At 48.1% G+C, this 18,788-nt stretch overlaps 1 protein-coding gene across 4 annotated transcripts in view; it reads right to left on the bottom strand.

The window, feature by feature from the left end:
* Positions 1 to 10,958, bottom strand: part of FBXL19 (F-box and leucine rich repeat protein 19) — a 29,733-nt gene extending 18,775 nt beyond the window's left edge. Inside the window, exons 1-5 of one of the 4 annotated variants that reach the window (XM_033169351.1) lie at positions 10,256 to 10,958; positions 9,990 to 10,040; positions 2,943 to 3,147; positions 495 to 638; positions 275 to 361 (exon numbers count right to left, since the gene is read on the bottom strand). In XM_033169351.1, coding sequence (XP_033025242.1) covers positions 275 to 361; positions 495 to 638; positions 2,943 to 3,116 — 405 coding nt within the window. In that variant the 5' untranslated portion in view covers positions 3,117 to 3,147; positions 9,990 to 10,040; positions 10,256 to 10,958. Of the gene's footprint in view, positions 1 to 274; positions 362 to 494; positions 639 to 2,942; positions 3,148 to 8,718; positions 9,045 to 9,989; positions 10,041 to 10,255 lie in introns of those variants that run through there. The other 3 variants (XM_033169354.1, XM_033169352.1, XM_033169355.1) reach the window with 3 other exon arrangements.
* Positions 10,959 to 18,788: the final 7,830 nt, after the last annotated feature.

Below are 18,788 nucleotides of genomic sequence, written 5' to 3'. Positions count from 1 at the left end.
AGAGGGCGAGGGAAAGCACAGAAGCTGGGAGCCTAACCTGGATGCTGAAGCAGCTAATTAGGGGAAGCAGCCCAAATGGCAAAATCAGACTGAAAGGATACACACACAAACCTGACCCCGTTATGCCCGCCCTCCCCAGCACATACACGCACAGCCTCCCAAAGCAAGACTGGCCTGGCTGGGCACGGATGCCCCCCCCCAGCCCACACTGGGCTGGCTGTGCTAAGGTCTTCCGCTGCCCCCACCGCACTGCCCAGCAGACCCATCCACGTACTTTCATCGATTTGCCTTCTCTCTTGCACTTGGGGCATTCCCAACAGTTTGGAATCTCGTTGTTGATGACCCCTTCGGCTTTCCCCATCTGCAAAAGAGAAAATTGGGTGACAGCATCTGTTAGGCCCAAAGAGTGGGGTTGTGGTGGTTGTTTGCAAGAGCCGACTTCTCTCTCTCTCTCTCTCTCTCTCTCTCTCTCTCGTTCACTCCCTCCGCCTCACCTTCAAGCAGCCCGGATGCACAATCTCGTTGCAAATGGTGCACTCCATGAGCGACAGGTTGAACTTCTCCTCTTCGCCCTCCACTGTGTCCTCTTTCCCGGCCTCCCCACACACCAGGCACACGGCCGTGTGAGGTAGAACTGGCTGCAACGAGAGAGGGGTGGGAAGTGAGGGGCAGGGGTGGAGGGTCGGGGACAGGGATGGGGGTTCACTCGTGTGAGGCTCCTTCCCACCCCGCAGAAACAGGTTATAACGAGGAACTGCGGAAAAGTCAACAAATCGACAGTACATTAGATGCATGCAGCGGTTCTCCCATGCAGCTAGCTGAGATGCCTGAAGAGGCATATCTTCGACAATATCCCAAATCCATTGCAACACTGCTCGTGGGAATGCACTGCATTTTTTCGCCACTGAATGCAATGCCCGGTTCTAAACTTTGCATCAAAAGTATTGGTTAAAACGCATTCTATGCGAACTGGGATAGCTCAGTTCGTAGAGCATGAGGAGCTTAACCTCAGGGTTGCAGATTCAAGCCCCACGTTGGGTAAAAGGCTCCTGCTTTGCCTCGAAGGCTCCCTTGTGGTCCCTTCCAACTCGACAATTCTACGATTCTGTAATTCTTTCACAAGGAACACATATACACAGCGCTCGGTTCCTGAGCTTTCATAAGAGGGGCAATCACTGACGTAAGACTTTGAAACACAGGACAAGCCACTCTACAGATATTTCAGGGAAACAATAGCACTCAGCAATTGCTATGGGACCTTCTATGAGACTGGGGGGAAATGATTGGGTGGGAGGCTCCTAGAATAACTGCAGCTTGCAGGATCTAAACAGATCAAAAATTACTTTTTCTTCAAATCAAACAAGTCTCCTGCAGCCTATAGAAAGCAGATCCAAAACATGCAAATAAAGAAAAGAAACCCAAATCATGTGATAAACTCAGTTCCCAGGCTGCACAATTCCAGGATTGGGAGATGGAGGCACCTTTGAATGCCCACATACACAAACAAACATATTCCATCCCTGCAAGCAAAAGCCGGCTTGCAAGAAGAACCTGCAGCTCTTCCGCCTGACATGGCAGCTGTTTAGATGCAGAGAATTCCTTTGCAAAGTTCCTCACTTGCTCACATGATGTGATCTGGTTTTACATGCAACGCTCAGCAGGTTCCAACATGCAGGAAAATAGCTCGAGGGGCAGTGCTGACACGTCAGAGAGCACATGAGGCAAACTGAATATGTGAAAGCCCTCCCATGTAGAAATAATAATAATTATAATAATAATAATAATAATAATAATAATAATAATAATAATAATATACAAATCCTGCATGCAGAAAGCATGTCAGGCAGGACACATTCACTTTTCAAAAGTCTCTCTTCCTAACAGACTAGCTTTCTATATGCAGGGAGCAGTGTGGTCTTGCACAGATGCAGATATATTTGTAAACATGGAGAATTCCTCCATGCAAAGCCCCCCACCTGCATCCTGAATTATTAAACCCCGGTTAGAACTGTACCCCACACATTTTTCTACACGTCTGACATATCCGAGAGTTACACACAAAGCCAGAAGAGACAGGAACATGTGGCAAGAATGAGGACTTTGAAAAGAGATGCGGCCGGCATTTTTAATGACCTGCCTCAACCCTTGAGAGAACCAGGAGCGCGTGAGAGTTTATGAAGACTCCCGCAATGCAGGCTTGACGGCATTTACCTTCACAATCCTAAGGACCGGAAACTTATGCCGCATTTAAAATCATAGCACATCTCAAGAAATTAACCCAGAAATCACTTGTCATGTTTCTTTCATGGGCAGACAAGTTAGAAAACGCACATAATTGGAAACACAGTTCATATTCCACGTTGGATGGTTGGCGATCAAAGGTATGGTCTTTGGCTCTTTTAGAGAAATTGACACAACAAAAGAGACGTTGTTGAGGAATCATCTAAGAGTAGTGATGGCCAAACTTGGCCCTCCAGCTTTTTGGGGACTACAATTCCCATCATCCCTGACCACTGGTCCTGTTAGCTAGGGATGATGGGAGTTGTAGTCCCAAAACAGCTGGAAGGCCAAGTTTGGCCATCACTGATCTAAGAGGATACCTTTACTGAACTTTAGTGTCCTCTCCTATATGCTAACAGAGGTGACTCCGGACTCTCATATGGCATGGCAGCGCAGTTCATTTGGGAGTGATTAGTCACACACACTCTGAATGCCCCCATTGGATATCCAGTGCCTTACCACTTTGCCATTGGGCTTATTAGTTTTTCCGTTAAAACTTTAATAAAACCAATTGGGGTTGTTTTGTTTTTTTCGCGCCTCCCTTACCAATCTGCGCCAAACTGCTCCTCTGTTTGCCATGTTGGAGTCAGGGGTCCAGCAGCCCCAAACCCTGGACAGAAACCCACCCTGCAACCCACCCTCCCTGCCGCTTCCCCACTCACCGCCGTGCACTGCCGCTGGAGGCACGACTGCTTCATGCGCCCAGGCCCCCCAAACTTCTTCATGTCCTTGCAGAAGTGGCACTCCCCACACTCCGACCGCAGGCAAGCTTTGCACTTCCGGCACCGCGTCCGCCGCCGGCGAGCTCCAGCCCCCGCCCCTTTGCTGGACGACATTGGCTACGTCCCGCTTCAGCTACTCTCTGGGCTGCAAGGAGAGAGAAAGAGAGAGAGAGGCGTGCAACCGATGAGTGACCCACCACTTTCCAAGGCGGGTAGGCAGGTGTGCAAGGAAAGTGGCAGCCGCCGAGGTGAAGAGGAGAGAGGGAAACTGAGACGCAAAAACAAGTGAGCCGAGATCCTGGCATAATCGTCAAAGGGAGAAAACCGTTAAACATGCAATGCGCTGGAAGAAGAAACTGCAGCGGTGGAGACCCTTTGCCCACAGGCGAGGCTAAGACTGCCAAGATTTCCAATGTGGCCTGCAAGGTCATGATGGACACGCCAAGGCCACCTGCCCTACATCTGATGTCATGTAAGGGGCAAGCAAAGATGGGGCTCAGACGAAAAGGAGGGTGCAGCAGACACCGCTGATGCAGACGCAGAGAGCAGGCGTCCCCATCATCAAGGGGTCATGGAACGAACAGTTCAGGTCAAGAAATATCGCACCCATTCAAAGTGAAATCAGGGCAACCCACTACATCAGCACGCCTTGGTGCCACTCCCAGGTTTGGGAAGGGTGAAGGGCACGAGGGGTCAAGAGTCAATATGCACTTGCAGTTTGGCAGATTCAGGGAACTTGGGGTCTGCAGTGGGCCCACAACTCTGAGCCTGTGAAGAACCTTAGCGGGTGGAACCGCAAAGCAGTGCATCCCATCGCCGTCTAGGCTAGGACAGGTCACGTGACAAACCCGGACATCTTGAAGAACTTCCCAGTCAGGCCTGGTTCTTTGGTGCGAGCAATCAAGAGCCTCATTTTGCAGCTCTCATTTTGCCACAGACTGCATTGCTCAACTTCACCTACAGCAGCCCGTTCTGTGCTATCGCTATGTGTGTGTGTGTGTGTGTGTGTGTGTGCGCGCGCACACACACACACACACACACACACAGAGGATTTTCATTCTTCTCCAAGATCAGGGAAATGCTCCGGACACGCGACACAGAGCTCTTGACATGCTTCTTGTTATAAACAGGAAGCTTGTGTATATGGCCATAGCTTTAGATTTTGTCCGAAACAGAACTGGGAGGCTGGGAGCACTTCACACCCCTTAGCAGCAAGCCACTTTACATAAGCAGGGTAAAAAAGGTATATGTGTCTGCAGGCCACAACTGCCACAAAAACTAAGTTTTTTAAAATGCTCTGCTGTTGAACAAACTACACATACACACAGACACAACACTCTACAGCTCTCTCAGAAACATTGCACAGCAGAGTAAGGAACCAAGCGATATTACAGTATCAGCTCCGAGAATGCAGAGCAAATCAGCCTTTGCTGAATATAACCGCACAGCAAAGTTCAGAAACAGAAGTTTTAAAAAGAGAAGATAAACTCATTGACGATTTTAGAACCTCTGCTTCCCAGCATTTGAAAAGTCTTAAATCTTCTACTATCCTGACCAAGCTTAATAAAACCCAATATTGATAGTTGCAAAACTACAAGGATCCAAAAACAAACAAAGCCAACAAGCCCGATCCTTCCCACACAATTAATTCTACGTGCTTAAAAGGGCTTTGGGACACCTGCATTTCCGGACAAAGCTCCCAATCCCACAGAGGAGCCACGTTTGAATCCTCTTTATCTTTCTTTCAAAAGCAGCTGGTGCTATGGGATGAGGTCTGCTGTTTCTGTCTGTTTGCACCCTGGTCTATATGAATAAATACGGAAAGAAAGCTAGGACTCTAGTTTATTTATTTCCTTCCCTGGGTTACTTGTTCCAAGACATGATCTTCAGGCACATGAAGCAGCAACCTTGCTAACACTAAGCAGGCTGTGCAGCAACACCTTTTTATAAGCTGTCTTAAGGTCCATCATGGGAGAAAGGCAGGATATATGGGCAGTAAATTTAAGTGATAAAAGGGGTTCCTATCCGAGAGTGTCTTCTGGTTTGCCTCAGCCTCTGGAGAGTTCTCAAGGCAAACAAACTTCCCTCCCCTGCAACAGTTATCAAACAAAAATGGGTTGGGAGTCAAAATATCAGAAACCCACAACAACGTTTGGGAGGGGAAAATATTAAGCAGGGAGGGCAAAAATCGCAAGAAGCAACCTTGAGCATATTTGTGCTCCAAAACAAAAAGGTTCAGCAACAAAGCTTCCATTTTCATCCCCAATAAAAACTGAGGTGCATGGCAACCTGAGTAAAAGACGCAAAATTGAGCAGTTCCCCCCCCTCATCGCATTATTTATTTTATTTATGCTCATGACAGACAGCAAATATTTCCCTAAGATTCTCTCTCTACCCCTCCACCCCATCACTGAAAATCCAGCACAGCTCCCTCATCCCCATTGAGCTATATCCTTTCAAACCTAGAAACATGGTCCTGATGCTGACTGCACTGTCTAAACATCAACTTTTGTACATGCCCAATACAATCACAGGGATGCGGGTGGCGCTGTGGGTTAAACCACAGAGCCTAGGGCTTGCCGATCAGGAGGTCGGTGGTTCGAATCCCTGCGACGGGGTGAGCTCCCGTTGCTCGGTCCCAGCTCCTGCCAACCTAGCAGTTCGAAAGCACGTCAAAATGCAAGTAGATAAATAGGGACCGCTCCGGCGGGAAGGTAAACGGCGTTTCCGCGCACTGCTCTGGTTTGCCAGAAGCGGCTTAGTCATGCTGGCCACATGACCCGGAAGCTGTACGCAGGCTTCCTTGGCCAGTAAAGCGAGATGAACGCCGCAACCCCAGAGTCGTCCACGACTGGACCTAATGGTCAGGGGTCCCTTTACCTTTTAATACAATCACAGAATACGCATGGCTCTGGATGCAATTACACAGCAATAGCCAATAAAGAACAAATCTAAGAACCTTTGCAGTGGGTTTTTTGTGTTACTGAAGGGAAAGCGCCCAATTAATTATTTTTTTACAGCGGTTGGAGGGTGTGTTTTTAAAAAAGGGTAACTCTTCTGAAATGCTTGAAAAAATGTAGTTGTCCCCAGCTGATAAAATCTACTTAGTCTTATTCTGTCAGCAGAGGAGTAAGGGGCACCCAAGGAAATGCCTTGCTGATCGAGCTACTGCAATGGCAAGAAAGATGGTCTCAGATCCTACCTCTGTCAGAGATTCATCATATATCATTTGGCTCATCTCTTTGGCTCAACCATGGGCCCCCCTCTCTCTAAAATAAGAGCAACACTGACCCACCTCACAAGGAAGTTGCAAGAGTGCTGAGAAACAGAGAACCCTGTGCAGGTTACAAGCCCAATATTAATGACAAAGCTGTAGCGGAATAAAAAGAAGCTGGATTCTAATAATGCGGCAGCTCAATGGGGACCTTTTAGGTTAAATTAAGGGATGGACTTCACTGCTCTCACTCTTCTGCCTGCTTACGCCGAAGTCACAAAAGACACTGCGATTTATAGCTGCTTTAATTACAGGTGCCCATGGTGCTGGGATGCAGGTTCTTCCCCCATCTATTGTTTTATAGAAGGGGCTGAAAGAAAACAAGTGAGTTCCCCCTCCTAAAGAGACAGGGAGATCAGAAAATGAGAAGGGCAGCTCAAGCATCCTAACTATGGGCAGCAATTTTTTTTTTAAGAGTGATTCTCTGTGTTACTTGTTAACATGTGACTGTCAAGGTTGCACTGCTTTAATGCAGTTTACGGCAGGGAAGGGGGACCTGTGGCCCTCCAGATGCTGCTGGACTACAACTCTCATCATCCCTGGCCATTGGCCACGTTGGAACCCAACAACATCTGGAGGGCCACAGGTTGTCCACCCCTGGTTTAGAATGGGGCATTTGCAGATTTCATGTCACTATCTTGAAAGGTGAACCTTCACGAGGAAATACTGCAGGCAGGGCATGAAAAATATTTTCCATGCTTCTAGAAGCCAGTATCTGGTTTAGAAAGAAAGAGAAAAGAAGGAAACACCAACGAGTGACTGATTGCAGGTGGGGGAACAAGTTACATTCTTGGGAACCAACATGATATCTCAAAAGAAATTTCCCAGTTCTGTCTGGAGGCCTGCTTGCCAAGCTGGCGGCTCAGATGTGGAACTGATACAAAAATGATAAACGGCAATTACCAGTAGTAAGGGCATGGGATATTTGAGTTCCAGCTTCATAAAACAAAGGAAAAAACAACTGTAATGTACAAGGAGCTGCCTGTTAATATGGATTAGAAATAGAGTTTTGCGGGGGGGGGGGGGTTGAGATACAGAGAAGGAGGGAAATGGCACAGTAATAAACAGAGGATGAAAGCAAGGCTGTAGAAAGCTTTTCTATGGGTAGCACTTCCCAAAACATTATTAGTCCCATTGAAATAAAACAACATGCTTAATCTAAGAGCAACCATTTTCACAGGGCCTTTCCAGAAGCAGGGAGAGATGGAACAGGGGAAAGATGGCAAAGGAGGAGGATGTTGGCTAGAGGAAGTTGGAAACACAGAGAACAGATTTCATATCAGAAGCAGAAAGGCAAAGCCAAAAAGGAAAGGGCTACATATGCATCATTGGCAACTGTCGCAGATGACAATCGTTAATATAACACCATCAACAGGTACATGGCACAGTAATGCAACCAAAAAAAACAGCAAGTCCCTGACCTGGGGTGCTTGCAACCGAAGGACCAAACTCAGAGGCCCCATTGTCTCCTCCACCATCACTACTTAGATCCCAAGCCCTCTGAGAAAAGTTAAAAAAACCCACAAAACCACAGAAACCACAGCTGGTTCAGATATACTTCTCTGCTCTTTCTACATGATGTCCAGTAGAACTTTCCTTGCGCCATGACGTCACCACATCCCTCCATTGGCAGTGAATGATGTGACAGAGCCACTGAGTTGTTAGAGCAGAGGCAAGTTCTTCCAGGCATTACATAGAGGAGCGGGAAGGGAAGCAGAAGCAAAACTGGTGTTTTCTGAGCAAGTGCTGTTTTGCGGGTAACATCCAATTTTGCCCTAAATTCTCACGGGGGAGGGGGGGGAGAGAAGCAAAGGAAACAGGGGACAAATACAATCAAGGGGAGTTAACACGTATTTCGGGGACAGGGTCTGTCCCAGTTAGGGAGCAAAGCCTAAAGTATCAAACCAAAAGATTCAAGGAAGAATTAGAGAAGAGAAAGTGGTGGCACCACACTGAATGGCCTCTGTCTGCAATGAACTTACGGTTTATACAGCAGAACACTTCAGTTCCCCAAACTGGAGGGGGAGGGACAGACCTGGGCATGCCCATAACCTTTTGATGTTCTTTACTGCAAAACACCATCACTTCATCTTTTGATAGATATATATTTTGTAAACTAGGGCAGGGGGATGCTATTAGGGATGAGCTGGTAAAGGGGGAGGAAGAGGAACAGGTTAGGTGGCAGAAGGCCTCGGTGAACCTGAATAAGCCACTCGATCTTGCTGTGCTTTCCCCCCCCCCCCCCACACACACACACGCAACACATACCACAGTGCTCCCCCTTGCAAATGGTCACCAAACACATCCCACAAGCAGCACCCCCGACTTCCTAAGGCCGCCCCCTCGCCTTCCCAGAGCATGTGGGATCAGGTGGGAGGCAGGCAGGCAGGCAGGCAGGCAGTCGAGAGGGCCGTGGTGTCTATGGGAACTTGGCTGCCATACCTCATCACGCCCCAGCATGGCCTCAGAGCTGACAGGCCCGGTCCTGGCAAGGGATCCCGAACACCTCAGCCTGGCCCTGCACGGTGCCGGCTGCTGGCTCCCCTCGGCTCCTCTCCGCCATCTGCAACCTGCTTGACACATCTCCGCTCTCGCCGCCCCTTTAAAAGCCTCTAAGTCCAGGCAGCTCTCGGGGGCGAGCCTCCTCCGGCAGATCCCTCTGGATCCCGCAGCTCCTCGAGGCGGGAGAGCGGAGCCATCCCGGATCCAGGGCCCCCTGAAATCGGCAGACACGGCCCATCCCCTCCTCTCCTCCGCTTCCCTTCCCCTCCCCTCCCTCCCCCAGGGCTTAAAACAGGAGAGAGAGAGAGAGACAGAGAGAGAGAGACAGGCTGAGAGAGAGAGAGGCAGGAGCGCTTTACGGCCGGCAATTCCTTCCCCTGGAAATCGGAGAGGAGAAACTTTGGTTCCACGCTTGCCCCCGCGCACACACATCCACACACACCAGGCACACGACACGCGCGCGCGCCCCGCCGGAGCCACTCCGCTCCTCTCCTCCGCTTTCCCCTGGTGCCCGTCAGATGCCGCTGCCCACCCAGAATAGGACCCCCTCTTCCCAGTTTAAAAAAAAAAAAAAAGCAACCCGGCCAAAAAAAAAGATGCACCCCGGTACCCGCTCGCTCGCTCGCACGCCTGCTTTCCTTTTGGCACAAAAATAAATAAATAAATAAATACAGACGCCCCCCCCCTCCCCACTCAAAACAATCCAGCCCAAGGTGACAGCACGTAAGGGTGGGAAAGAGGGAGAATGCCCAAGAAAACAAAAACAACAAAGGAGATCCCGAAAGGAATGGGGAAACTGAGGAAAGCACAATAGTGTACCTTGCATTTGAGGGGGCACCGGGGGAGGGGGAGGCTTAGAAGCTGCAGATCCCACCTCCAACAGATACATTCGTGCAACTCGTCTGGTAGCTTAACAGCACTTCCCCCCCCCCCAATCCTCCTTCACTGCATATGAGTTGTTGTGATGTTCACACGACCTGCCCTGCATATACAGCTAATTTGGGGGGGAAAGGGGTTATTTTGCAAAGCGGCTGGGGGTCCTCCTCAATAGCATCACGTTGGAGGTCGGAGAGGGAGAGCGAATTAATTTTGAATGGGGAGGGAGGAGGGAGAAAGTGTTGGCTTCTGGAAAAAGGGGACAAGGGTCTCTCTTCCTTGAAAAGCATTCTTTCGCAAAGCCAAGAGAGATGGGGGGCGGCGGAGAGACTTACCTTTGGGAAGCGCATCCAGGCACCAAAGATTCTTCCTCATCCATCAGCAGCCTCCGAAAGAGAAAAGATGCTGTACGTCTTACAATCGCTACACACACACACCACACCACACACATATATATATCTACACAAACACTCACATATCCCAGACAGGCACCAGCCAAATGTGCCTTAGGATGGGAGGAGATTGGAGATGGGGAGCAGCCCCCCCTTAAAATCCATGAAGGGTTTGGGAGCGGGGAGCGAAGGAGAGATGGGCTACTCACCTGCTGTGTGGCCATGGGGCGGATGGCGATTCTAATGCTGGGTTTGTTGTCATGGTGGGCAGTGGAGGGGGGGAGAGAGAAGAGATCCAGCCAGTTGTTGAAGGATTTGTGTGTGCGTGCGTCTCTCCCTCAGTCCCCCCCACAAAAATAGGGGGGTGGAGAAGAGTCGGAGGGGCGGGTCGATCTCCCCAAAGAGGCGATTACAGATTCATAGCAGCAGTTTCCCCCAGTCCTCTCACCCCCTCTCTCCTATTCTACCCTCCACGGTTTCCTTCCTTGCCCTTGGGAGAAAACAAGGGGATGATGTGTGAGGAGGCTTCCCTTCCCCCGAACATCTAAAAAATAACAAGGAAAGCTCCCGCTTTAGCACACATCTACTCAGGGACCCCCTGCACCCCTAATTTTGGATGGAGCCTTGGGCATTGCCTATGCGCGGTGCAACCTCCAGTAACCCCCCCCCTCCAACCCTCCTTGCTTCCTCCTGACTCCTCCTCCTCTTCTGCCCACCACTGAGATTTTCCTTAGTTGCCAGAACACCCACCCTCCCCTTTTCAAATGTAGGCAGACCACTCCCCTCTCTAAGCCCACTCCCCACTCCTTGGGCTTACTGGAGGTGGGAGAAGAGGAGGAGGAGGGGGGGACTTGCCCCTTGGCTTGTTACTCCAACAACATCTCCATGCACTTTGGAGAGCAGTGGGGGGGGGGCAAAAGGGGGGGCTAGGTGAAAGCTGTCCCCAAATTATATTTATGATGGTGATGATCAGCCTTTCCCTTTAAAACAGGGACATAGCTCTAGCCTCACTCTCACACACAGAGCCCAGATGGAAAAGGCCCAGTGCCTTCCTTGGCGATCTCTCAGCCTTCTGCCCCCCTCCTAGGCAATGAAAGGGGGGGGGGTTGTTAACCTTGCAAAACCCTTGCTCGTGCAACGGGGTGGGGCCCTCTAGGCGCTCCCCACTGCCAGCCCCCACGCCCTGCAATCCAAGGGGGGAGTGGGAACCTGGTGCCCCCCACCCCACCCTTTTCCTCAAGGGGGCTCTGCGCTGCCCGTCTGTCCCTCCCCCCACATAAGAGAGGGCCTTTAAACCCACCCACCCCCCTCCAAAGGGGCAGGTCGGGGAGTGGGGTTCAGTCGCCCCCACAGCTCCTCGGAAGGGACAGAGCTAGGCCCCACGGTGCTGGTGGAGCCTCCTCCTCCTCCTCCCCCAGCCTCTCTCATCCTCTCCTCTTCCTCCTTCCCTTTCACATTCACTCACTCACACATACTGATACACACACCTCACTCAACGCATACACACACACAAAACTGTCATGGCGGTCTCGGGAAGGCCAAAAGGGAACACTCGCCGCGCGGGGGCTCATGGGAGAAGCAGTTTTCTCCGCCACCTCAGACGCATCCGCCTCTATGGGCACCTGGGGGAAGTTTGGACTACAATGGGGATGGCGGCCAATGCCTCCGCGCAATGCCGGGTGGGGATTGTAGTTTTATTTCCCGCCTCGACGCCTTGGGTCCGTTGGTCGCTATAGCCCCCGAAGAGGTGTTTGGACTACAGCTAAGATGGCAGCTTGCGGCTGCTGCGTCCCCAATGCCTCATGGGAAGGGTAGTTTTGCGCACTCATCGGATCAGGACTGTGTAAGCCTAGTTCTCCGAGAGATGTTTGGACTCCATTTAAGATGGCCGCTGAGGAGAAAGGCATCATGGGAATGTAGTTCTATCCTCCACTACCTTGTCTGGGTATTTCTCAGTGTCTTTATCGTTTGCCTCTATGTCCTCAAGGAGAATGCCTGGACTACAACTAATATGGCGGAGTGGTAGGGGGGGGGAGAGGCATACTGCCGAACAGAATTGCGGGAGGTGGTGTTATATAGCTCAACGCTAATTCAGTTCTGTTTTTATTAAGTGAATAATTCCCATTTGACAACATTGCACGTTAGTGGTCTGGAAGGCGAACCAAAATCCAGATTTTTTTCATCTACATAGGATTGCCACCGTTTGAGTACTTTACCTCTGAGCATGTACAGAGTTCCTCTTCTCTCAAGGGTATTAACGTGTGGTTTGTTTTTTACTCTCCTTAAAATGAAATAAACAAAAAAAATGTAGAAAACTTCTGGGAGAACTCTTGCAATTAAAAAGGCCTTGTTACCAAAGGTAAATATTTTATTCCAGTTTTCAGCTATAGAATTGCAAGCACAACAGATTGTGAGATGACAGATCATGATTTCACTTGCGTTTCTTTGGAATAATAAAAGACCAAAAATAGAAGCTGTTGCAGTTCACTTACAAAGAAAAGAGGAAGAATATCAGTGGGATAGCTAGTTATATCAATCAATCAAGTAACCAAACTGGTTAAAAGAAACAAATTCAGAAATATTGCAGTTTAAAGAAACTTTAATAAAAGCACCAATCCATACCACATTTGACATGTGGTTTCAAAGTACTCAAAACAAGACTTTATAATCAGCAATTTGTTATGAATGTGGGACAAGTATGGTATCTGCCTAAGTCCACTGATCTTGCCGCATAAAATTAATATTATATGGCCCACAAGGTGATTCAGGTTTAAAATTTCAAATGTAGAAAGAGCATGATTTCCCCCACTATGGAATTATTCTAGTTGGTAGCAGGAAGCGAACATATAGGGGAGGTCAAAAGCAAATTTAGTGATTTTAATCTGATTGGGACTTGAATAATTTCAGATCAGTTCATATGCGACTGATAATCAGTGAAGTGGAGAAAGACCCTTCGATAAATTTATCTCACATAGCAAGAAGCATCTCTCCAAAAAGTGTAGCTTCTCACAGCATGATATCTGCATGATACCTCTGGGTCCCTTCCAAACCTCTGGTCCTGTGTATGTAAAGTTAGAATCTATGAGGTGAAAGCAGCCAGATCTGTTCCTTTGATAAGGTAATGGCCTTGGCTGTCCAGTTAAGTACAGCACTGTCATTTACATGTCCCAAGAGGCTGTCATGGAGACAAAGAGGTGAGCTTGTTCCCACCTCACCTTGCTAGATGATATTCTCCATCGAGAGAGATTTATTGGCTTATACTGGAAACCCAAGGACATTTCTTGCTCTGTGCTGAACCCAAAGCTGGGCTTTGGCACTTCCATGAAAATCTAATGTAGAAGCAAGATCTGTTGGAGTATTAATGCTGTGAGCACTTTCATCCTTTGCTCAGGTTGTATATATGTGTAAATAAACCCCTATCTCCCAAAGACACCACAGTCTCCATGGACCTTCACTCAAAGGAAAGCAAACCCTGTGTAAGTGCAGGAACCCCTGAAGTCCCTCACTGCTCAGAGATAAGGGTGCGGGCAACAATATTTATATGTAGGGAAGTATTGCCCAATATTTGTATTGATTTATAAAAAACATTGGCCACCTCATGAGAAGAGAAGACTCCCTGGAAAAGACCCTGATGTTGGGAAAGATGGAGGGCACAAGGAGAAGGGGATGACAGAGGATAACATGGTTGGACAGTGTTCTCGAAGCAACTAGCATGAGTTTGGCCAAACTGCGGGAGACAGTGGAAGATAGGGGTGCCTGGCGTGCTCTGGTCCATGGGGTCACGAAGATTTGGACACGACTGAACGACTGAACAACAACAATAAAAAACATTTGCTTTCTGTGCTGAACAAGGGCCCCCAAGGCGGATTACAACCATAATATCTCAATACATTTAAAAACAGAGCATTGGGAGTCAGAACACAGCTAAAATTGTCGTTGCATTAAATGACAGCTTTATTGTAAATCTCCAGGCGTTTTTCACACATGCAATACAAACGGCTAAAAATTGCTTTGAAAACAATGAAAACAGCAACTAACCATGTTTTCCGCCTTGCGCATCTTGGAGGAAAGGTGAGAAGAAAATGTAAGAAGAGAGTCAGGCAGAAAGAAATAACTGAAGATGGGTTTTAAAACAATACAAATAAACACCCGAGGTAGGGACCTAAAAATGTTCCCTTATTTATTTTCGAAAGCCACAGCTAGAGATTAAAATATGCTCCCCTTGCATCTTAGCAGCACACTTGCACATCCATCATTTGGTAGGCAGGTGCCTCCTCTTAATTTTGGAGAGCCTCCTCATTTTGACATTTCTCGGTGATTTTTGAAGTATCAGATACTAATGACAGAAAGGCACACTACAGTCGAGTGTTCCCGGGTGATGCATACCATTAAATGACAAGGATGGCCCCACATGCTGCCATGCTGAGACCCTGAGCAGAGCTCTCCTCAAGAGACGCCCTGCTTCATGGCTACTGTCATCAGTACACCACTCCCTGCCCCAAGGTGACCATCAAGCCCGGGGTCAGAATGCAGCACTCTCGGGAAAGAGTTGTCGTTCTGCGGTAGAGCAGCTGAAGTCCCAGGTTCGATCCCTGGAATCCCTAGGTAGGGCTGGGAGAGAACTCTGCCGGACACCCCAGAGAGCTTCTGCCAGTCAGTGTAGGGAACAGTGAGCAAGGTGGACCCATGGTCTGGTCACTTCCTGTGTTCCTCTGCAATTTGGGGCTGTGTGCAGAAAGACCTGTTGCACCCAGCAGTGCATTTCTGAAATGGTGGCGGCTGAAGACCTTCCTTCTCCTGCCATGAGGGCTAGGCAACCTGTAGTCCTCCAGGTTTCACCGCAGTGCTCATCATTCCTCCTGACCACTGGCAGGAGTTGGGGTCCCATGTTCTTCAGGCTGCGGTCCCACTGCTGACGCCCGCCCAGAGATCTCAGATCGCCTCCAGAGGAGTGGTCTCGCTGATTTCCCACAATGTCTCTGACGTAGCGGTGGTCTGAAGCACTGTGGGAAATTTAAATGGTGGCTTGCCCCCTAGCGCTCATTAGAACATCCTTGCTGCTACCAAGACTTTCTGTCTCAATAGGCCACAGATGGAGACTGTCAGAGGGCCCTCAAATGTAGGACCAGCCTTCTTGTGGGCTTCCTTCTCCATCTGCAAACTCTTGGGATGACAGACACTCCAAGTGTCCCTATTTTCCAGGGACAGTCTTGGATTTACAGAAGCTGTCCTGGTTTCTGAATTGATCCCGGAATGTCCCGCTTTGCCTTAGGATGTCCCTATTTTCATTGGGGAAATGTTGTGGGGTATGGAGTTATGCAACCCCTGAGCCAAGGAGATAACTATACAACATTTAGAAGACATCTGAAGGCAGCCTTGTATAGGGAAGGGTTGTTGTTTTTTTAAGCTTAATGTTTTATTAATTTTTTTTTATAAAGGTTGGAAGCTGCCCAGAGTGGCTGGGACAACCCAGTCAGATGGGCAGGATATGAATAATAATAATAATAATAATAATAATAATAATAATGTTATCACTATCATTATTATGAACTAGGACGTCCCTATTTTCATCAGAGAAGTGTTGGAGGGTATGGGATAAGTGCCATAAGATCCAGAGGCAATATTCCACACAGAATGGACTCATTCATCCCCTACCTGAATGAGATCATAATGGATGGGCGAAACCTTTAAAATGCTAGCAGCATATAAATCCTGTAAATTAAGAACGTTGGAATTTAGGGAAATAAGAAGAGCTTGCTGGATTAGGCCACACAGATGCTTCTGGGAAACCAACAAGGCAGGGCCCAAGCTGCACGTGAGCTTTCTCCCTCCTGTGATTTCCATGACCTGGTCTTCAGAAGCCTCATTGTCTCCAGCTGTGGAGGCTGAGCATAGCAACCATGGCTAGATTGATTAATTAAATTTAAAAACCAGAGGGATCTGGGTTCAAATCCCCATCATTAGGCCATGCAGCAGCTCCCTTGGTGCGGGGAGCTTTGCCTCCTCACACTCTCTCGGCCTGACCTTCCTCACAGAGCTCTCCTGAGGCTAAAAGGCCTTGCTGATCTGATCTCCTTGGGGAAAAAATCTGGGGTGCAGAGGCAGGGAGATTAAACTGTTCAGTAATAATCCTTGCAACCTTTCCCCCCATTGGTGGATTCCTATTAAATGGCCTTGAACAGGCAGCAACATACTTCCAACCACCTTCTGATGGCAGCAGGTAGGGAGGAAGCATATTTCTGAGCAACATTTGACGAAAAACAAGGTTATAACTTAAAATGTTTCGCCGTGTGCTAGAAGAAATGCTTATCCGTTTAAAGTTTTAGCTTTATACATTTATTTTGTTTGTTTAAAGGTAGGGGGAGATATGGTGCTTTTATAGATTTATAAGAAATCTGGACTGTTATAATTTTTTATTTTATAAAAGTCCAGTGGAACTTGCAATCACATAGCCAGGCTCTCAGCCGTCCCAACTTTGTTCTCAAACACGGATCCAGCAGGTGGCACCACTGAGCCAAATGACCAAAAGGCAGAATGTTAATAAGAAATTAAGCTGGGATGTATTTTTGCAACTGTTGCTGTTCTCCATTGCCTATTCATTTCTTCTTGCTGCCTCCTCTTCCTCTGGCGTTGCCCCCAAGCTGAATTGCAAGCCTCTCGGGGCAGAGACCTGCCCTCTTGCACACTCCATAGAGGGCGCCATGTCAATAACAGTCAAACGACCCTCTTTGGACTGAGAATGTACAGCTTTTGCAGACATCAAGCCAGGTGCATTTTAGATTCTGTCAAAGTAGATGTGGTAAAACTTCAGGGTTGAAGGATATCTTTTTTGTTGGTGTATGTACCAAGGTCTCATCAGCTAATGAGGTGCCCGGCAGTGCCTGAGTGTGTTTTGTTTCGGAAGAATTAGCCGCAAATTGGTGACAGCTCATGGGGCAGAATCCATTCTCTACTGAGAGCCTATATGCTGGAATTACCTGTCTATATAAATATGAATTTGCATTCGAGTTATGACAAACAAGTGGTCCTAACAGCCTAATTTGAGGTGGGGAGCAGGAACTTTTTGTGAGAGTGGGATGGGAAGATAAAAAACAACAACACAAAATACGTAATTAAAAACAAGACTAATAACCGCCCCCCCTTCCCACAAAAGGTTCCTGCTCCCCACCTCAAACCACCCTGAGATTTATGGATGGAGGGCGGTATACTAATTTAAATCATCATCATCAATTTTATTTCATGTGTTACATTTACATCCGCGAGAGGTACGGAGGGTGGCAACATGAGAACAGGGCCTTCTCTGCAGTGGCTCCCCATCTGTGGAATGCTCTCCCCAGGGGAGTTTGCCTGGTGCCTTCATTATATACCTTTTGGTGTTCCTTTTCAACCAGGCCTTTGGTTGACCTGATCAACATCCCCACACCCTTTTAAAATGTGGCACTTTTGGGGAGGGGGTTTTATCAGGTGATTGCTTTTATTTTTATTTTATATACTGTGATCTTTTTATGTGAACCGCCCTGAGACCTTTGGGTATAGGGCAGTATATTAATCAATCAATCAATCAATCTAAATAAATAAATAATCCTACTTTTTCCCTAAGGAACTCAGGGCGGTGCACATAATTCTCTCCTGAATTGAATCCCCACAACAGTCCTGTGAGGAAGGCTAGGCTGAAAGGCAATAGCCGATCTGAGGTCATCCAGTGAGCTTCATGGCCAAGTGGGGATTTAAACCCTCGTCTCCCAGGTCCTGGTCTGACACTTTAAGACAGGGGTAGGCAACCTAAGGCCCAGGGGCCGGATGCGGCCCAATCGCCTGCTCAATCCAGCCCGCGGATGGTCTGGGAATCAGCGTGTTTTTACATGAGTAGAATGTGCCCTTTTATTTAAAATGCATCTCTGGGTTATTTGTGGGGCATAGGAATTCATCATTTCCACCCCCCAAAATATAGTCCGGCCCACCACATGGTCTGAGGGACAGTGGACTGACCCATGGCTGAAAAAGGTTGCTGACCCCTGCCCTAAGTCTAAGCACTGCATCCAATGGGTCTCATTGCTTATCTTTGCTGATCTACTGGGAAAATCTGCTGAACCACAACTCCCATCAACCCAGACTACTAGTCATGCCAGCAGGGGCTGATGGGACTTGAAGTCCAATGGCATCCAGAGAGTTCTCCACCTTTGATTTAAAGTATGGATCTCTGGGCCCGATGATGCCTTCTTCACCCTTGAAATAGTGTGCAGAGGAGCAGGTCTTTATATGCACATGCATGCACTCTCATTAAACTTGTTGCGAAATAATGTATTAAATAATATATCTAGCAATATCCCTTTCAGTTGTTGTTGTTGTTGTTGTTGTTTAAATGCTCAAAGTGTGAAACAGCCATCCACAAAACAATAAAATTCAGTGCAGGGCATAGAAAAGTAGATACGCTGAGACTAAAATGTCCAGAACTGTAAAATAATAATAATAATAATAATAATCATCATCATCATCATCAAGCAGATTGGCAGATTAGACACATGCTTGGATTTGGATTTGATATCCCGCTTTTCACTACCCGAAGGAGTCTCAAAGCGGCTAACATTCTCCTTTCCCTTCCTCCCCCACAACAAACACTCTATGAGGTGAGTGGGGCTGAGAGACTTCAAAGAAGTGTGACTAGCCCAAGGTCACTCAGCAGCTGCATGTGGAGGAGTGGAGACACGAACCCGGTTCTCCAGATTATGAGTCTACTGCTCT

The sequence above is a fragment of the Lacerta agilis genome, chromosome 14 (assembly GCF_009819535.1).
Source record: "Lacerta agilis isolate rLacAgi1 chromosome 14, rLacAgi1.pri, whole genome shotgun sequence".
Classification (NCBI taxonomy): domain Eukaryota; kingdom Metazoa; phylum Chordata; class Lepidosauria; order Squamata; family Lacertidae; genus Lacerta; species Lacerta agilis.
The sequence above is the reverse complement of the archived record's forward strand: the minus strand, read 5'-3'. Positions and strand labels throughout refer to the sequence as shown.